Source organism: Lactuca serriola, chromosome 9 (assembly GCF_051521515.1).
Source record: "Lactuca serriola cultivar US96UC23 chromosome 9, Lser_US96UC23_V15, whole genome shotgun sequence".
In the NCBI taxonomy this organism is placed as follows: Eukaryota; Viridiplantae; Streptophyta; class Magnoliopsida; order Asterales; family Asteraceae; genus Lactuca; species Lactuca serriola.
Window position 1 is genome coordinate 69,133,703 of NC_136416.1, and position 5,413 is coordinate 69,139,115.

General features: G+C 31.8%; 1 protein-coding gene across 1 annotated transcript; it reads left to right on the plus strand.

Annotated features, from left to right (window-relative positions):
* The first annotated feature begins 801 nt into the window (after positions 1-801).
* On the plus strand, positions 802-2,429 carry LOC145075087 (protein PSK SIMULATOR 3-like). The gene has a single exon (XM_079021398.1). The coding sequence runs from the start codon at positions 984-986 to the stop codon at positions 2,295-2,297; it is 1,314 nt and encodes a 437-aa protein (XP_078877524.1). The 5' UTR covers positions 802-983; the 3' UTR covers positions 2,298-2,429.
* Positions 2,430-5,413: the final 2,984 nt, after the last annotated feature.

Consider the following 5,413-nt stretch of genomic DNA (forward strand, 5'->3'; position numbering starts at 1 on the left):
ACTATTTTCAAAATTGTTTCCAAATGATTATTTGAATCTATTCCATATCTTATATCCTAAAAGTTGAAGTGAATAGATCCGAAGATATTTTTTTCATTCTCAAATTGAACATTACCATTGCAAAAAAATAATAAATAAATAAAAATGGACAAGTTAATAACTCGAAAACATGACGTAAATGCAAGACTAGAGATGTCAACAGATATATAAAAGTGTATTAATCCATACTCATAAAATAAAAAGTATAAGAGAAGGAGTTTGAAAGAGACATGACAATTTGTTGAGCACCATACTCAACTTATAGTATGCGTTCACTCAAATTCATTAATTTTGCGAGTATTCACCTGGCATGCAAGAATTGCAATTCATGAGATTTGTCATACTTGCGATTTTAATTGCATGACATGCATAGTATAAAATAATTTTTGTCATAAATGAATGTACACTAAATCTATAAGTCCTCTTTTATGAATTTGGTAATCATGTTGTGATAGTTTTTTTGGAAAAAAAAAACGATCATTTTCTTTTATGAGGTTTCAATATTACAATATATGATCATTTTGGTAAATTAGGTTAGGGGGGAGTGGTATAAACTATAAAGAGAAACTTCAAGAAAATGTCGAGCTCCATAAAACCTTTACAAAAAAATAAATAAATGAGATACTACTTTTTTATTTTCATAATTCAAAATAAAAAGTAAATTTATAAATTTCATAAAAAAAGAAAAACTTTCCTTTCTTTTCAAAAAACAATATAAAAATGGTAATGGTAGATGAACATGCTTCATCCCCATTACTAAAAGAGGGATATTATTCTCCGCATTTATAAAGTAATTAAGTTGACGCTCTCCCACTGCATGTGGCTTTTCGTCTTTCTCAGACACACCACGAGTTTCAATCCTCAATCCAATTCATCTCTTTCTGAATCTGCAACTCTTTCGTCTACAATTCTGATTCTTCTAATCTGTTGATCACACAATATATATGGCTCTCGAAACATGGCTAATCAAAGTCAAAAAAACCATATCACAAAGCTTCGATTCAGTTCGAGCTACCCCACCACCCAAAACTCCGGTAATCAAGAGATCAAGAGTCGGAGTTTTAGCATTTGAGATCGCCGGAATCATGCCGAAGCTCACCCACATGTGGCGGTTTCTCTCCGACGAAAACATCGCTCATCTTCACAACGAATCCATATGCCTAGAAGGTGTTCGAAAAATTGTCTCAGACGATGATCATTTTCTTCTCGGCTTAGCCTGTGCAGAGATCGTTGAGAATCTCAGAGTTCTCGCGAAATCCGTCTCCCGGATAAGCAAAAGGTGCGACGACGCCATTCTCAGAACCTTCGAAACCCTGTTTGATGAGTTTGCGAACTCGGATCACGATCGTTATAATTGGACTCTAAACTCGAAAGAAATGGAAGCTAAGATTAAGAAGATGGAGAGATACGTAACAGCTACAGCTATACTTTACAGAGAGATCGATAATCTAACTGTCATCGAGAATAATTTGAAGAAATCATTGACAAACAGTAAAAAGGATAATCATGAACAGGTGTCTTCAAAGCAACAGAAGATTCTCGATCTACAACAAAAGCTCCTTTGGCAACGACAAGAGATCAAGTACGTAAAAGAGAAATCTCTATGGAACAGAAGTTTCGATTCAGTAACTTCATTACTTGCCACATCAATCTTCACAATTCTTTCACGAATCAAATTTCTCTTCCAAATCACTTCCCACTCATCTGATCAAATCTCGAATTCTTCTTTTTTTGAAACAAACACAAAGATCTTAAAACCATCACCGAACACATTAGGATCTGCTGCTTTAGGGTTACATTATGCGAATTTGATTGTTGTGATGGAGAAGATGATTAGGTCACCTCAATTAGTCGGATTTGATGCAAGAGATGATTTGTATTCAATGTTACCTAATAGCATACGATTGTTATTAAGGCATCGATTGAAAGGAATTGGGTTTACAGCAAGCGATCCAGTTCTTGCAGGTGAATGGAGAGAAGCTTTAGGGAAGATATTGGGGTGGTTGTCGCCATTAGCGCATAACATGATCAAATGGCAAAGTGAAAGAAGCTTTGAACGTCAGAATTTGATGCCAAAAACGAATGTTCTTCTTCTTCAAACGTTGTTTTTTGCTAATCAAGAGAAAACGGAAGCTGCAATTACTGAACTTTTGGTTGGATTGAATTATATTTGGAGATTTGAAAGAGAGATGAATGCGAAGGTGTTGTTTAATTGTACAAATTTCAATTCGTTCAAGAATCAAGAGGATACAAGTTAAGTATACCCTTTTTCTCTTTTTATTTTTTTTCCCTTTATGTTTACTTTTGTAGATTAGTGCAAACTACAAAGATCTGTTTTTGATCTGTTAAATGTACTACTAATGTTTTTAAATGATATATGATTGAGTCAATTTTACGTAAAGTAATCAAATTGGAATTGATAAAATTTATGGATGATATTGCTGTACATGTATAGATAAAATATAGTCGACCCCATTCTTTTTTTTTTTTAATATTATTATTATTTTTATTGTTATTAAGATCTAATGACTTAGAAGGGTAATGATATTTGGCTATTTGCTATGTAGACGAAAAAAAAATGCAATTAAATCTTTTTTAATATACATATTACCAAAAATCTTCGTTCAGAACACATATTTTACCATTGATTTTTTTTCTACACATGTGACCTCAAGGAAGTAGAGCCTAGAACCCTTTTCAATTTTTAAGATTTGGTAATATAATATATGTAATCTTTGTATTTTCCCATCAAAAAAGTATCTCAATAAATCATTCGCATATATACACCAACACAAGACAAGGGCCGGCTATACAAGGCGAAAATATAAATATGGCCTAACCTATAAAATACAATACAATATAAACTAGTTAACAGCCCCAACAGTTGGAATGAGACTGACGTTACAAACGTTCAAACTGGACCGAAAATCCAAAAACAGAGTCGAAGGAAGACTCTTAGTGAAAATGTGAGCGTATTGGTAGTTAAGTCATCCCTAATGGAGATTTAATAGTGAGTTCAATGAGCAAAAGGTTGATGACGTGGAGGTCAATACATTAAACCTATCATTGCAGGTCGATTTTAGTTGAGGTTTAATCCCCATTGAGCGGTGGTATGGTATTTTTTTTTTTCTTTTACCCAATTCTTCCAATGAAACATTGTATTTAAACAATTAGAGAGTCTACACATGCATAATGATATATGTCATTAATTTATTCATATTATATTTATAATTTAGTTTATTTTATATTCAATAATCTAGTTTTTTAAATGAATTTGTATTATAATATTCTAAACAATAAAAATATTCAAATCTTAAATATACTCTAAACCTAAGATTCGACAATCTTTAATTAAGAATTTGTAACTTTTAATTTCTAATTAATGTAATATTTTAGTTTTATTAATATTATTTATGAAAAAATATAATAAAATGTTGATATGGCAATCCATTAAATTTTTAAAAGTTTAATAGAATGCATAGTTTAAATGGTTAAATGATATATAGTTAGTGGAATACTAATACGACAATCCATTAAATTCTAAAAAATGCAATGCATTGGAGATTAGAAGGTACATGAAGGACCTGACACTTTACTTCCCAATGTCATATTTTTATTACTTTTCATTTACTTTTATTTTTATTTTTTTAAAAATTATGGGATGGCCGGGTGAAAGATGTACATTTTCATCGTTTAAATATTTATACACACGCTAGACAAGTATTAAGGCTATCCTAAGGTCCATAATCGTCACAGATTCATGGAGTCGTTATGGATTATATGAAGGTGACATTTGGATAATCGAAGTTGTCATTGTTATTGTTGCTTGAATATATAAAAGTGTGTTGTTTATGACATTATCATAGTTATAAAAAGGGCCAATAATGTGATGATGTGTTGGTATTTTTTTTTGTCAAATGGTAAATGAAGAAAAATAAAGTATCAGTGAACAAAATAAAAGAGGATATAAGATAACGATATATTAGCTTATGTAGAAGAAAAGAAATATGGTTACTCTCATGAAAAATGTCAGTAACTCATATATATCAAGAATGTCAATGCACGTATTCTTAGTTTCATCCGCAACCTTCATATAATATGATATCATATATACATTAAGAGTATCCCCTTCATAAAATCGACCCTCTTCCCATTATCAGTAACACTTCCATATTTCGGTTAATAAGCAAATTACATTGCTTATACGAGACATAAAGATAATTTAATATTTTCAAAATTTATTCATACATATTTACATTTTTAGGAGATAGGGTGAGAAAGTTGGAAGCGGTGGAATAGGGGAACCGATGGAGAAAGATAATCGAAAAGAGAAAGAATGTGTAGGGATGAGCAACAGGTCGTATCCAGACCGAACCGAATCGAAGATTGAAAATTGTGATTTACCTTACTTGAAAATCGTGATTTATCTTACCTGAAAATCGGACCAGTTTAGGGTGTATTGGATCTGGTTTCGACCGGGGTTTCGGATAGCAAATCGGGCTTCGAGTTTTGGACCGAATTAGACTTTGACAGTATTGTTTATGGTTTCAGTCTGATTCCGGATACCAAAAACATAAGGACCAATCACAAGAATTTAAAAATACATATACACCATCTTCACAAAAAAAGTTGGAGGCTAAATATATGACTTTTTGTAAAACGTTGAATATTATTTATCTAACTTGGTTTTATAAAAATTAATACTTACGGTAAATTACAAGTTTGGTCAGTGTAGTTTTTTGAAAACTACATATGTTTAGTTTTAAATTTTGTTTGTCACAAAAATGTCAACGTGATTTTAATATTTTGTCACAAAAATGTCAAAATTCAATGTACGGTCTCTCAAAAAAGCTAATAACCTTTGGTTTTCCGGTCCGGTCTGAGTTAAAAACCTTATCTCGAGTTCGGTCTCGTCCAAACCGAAACCCGGTTATTGTAAAAACCAAAACCCGAAAATCAACCCAAAGAGATCATATGCGGTCCAGTCCAACAGGTCATATGCTCATTCCTAAAATGTGTATAAAAAAATTGGAAAAATGACTTAAAAAGGTAATGAAATGTACAAAAAAGACAATTGTCTTTTTTTAGTACATAAAATACCATTGAACCGGCTATTGTATACAGAATACCAACGAAATACACATGTGTTCAAATAAAACCTTGTGGTAATCATGTACTTTAGGTAAATGGAAAAATGACTTAAAAGTGTAACGAAGTTTCCAAAATGTTCAAAAAATATCACACTTTTTGCTAACTTTGTTGTTGTCGAATTATGTAGAACACAGTCATCGGAGATCATGCGTCGTCATATCAGTTCACAACAGTTGTGCAATCTATTTCATTCACCCACTCGATCATTCTTGTGGTAATATGC

What these genes read in the sequence shown, in the direction of transcription:
- LOC145075087 (XM_079021398.1), top strand. Translation starts at nt 984, where the DNA reads ATGGCTCTCGAAACATGGCTAATCAAAGTCAAAAAAACCATATCACAA.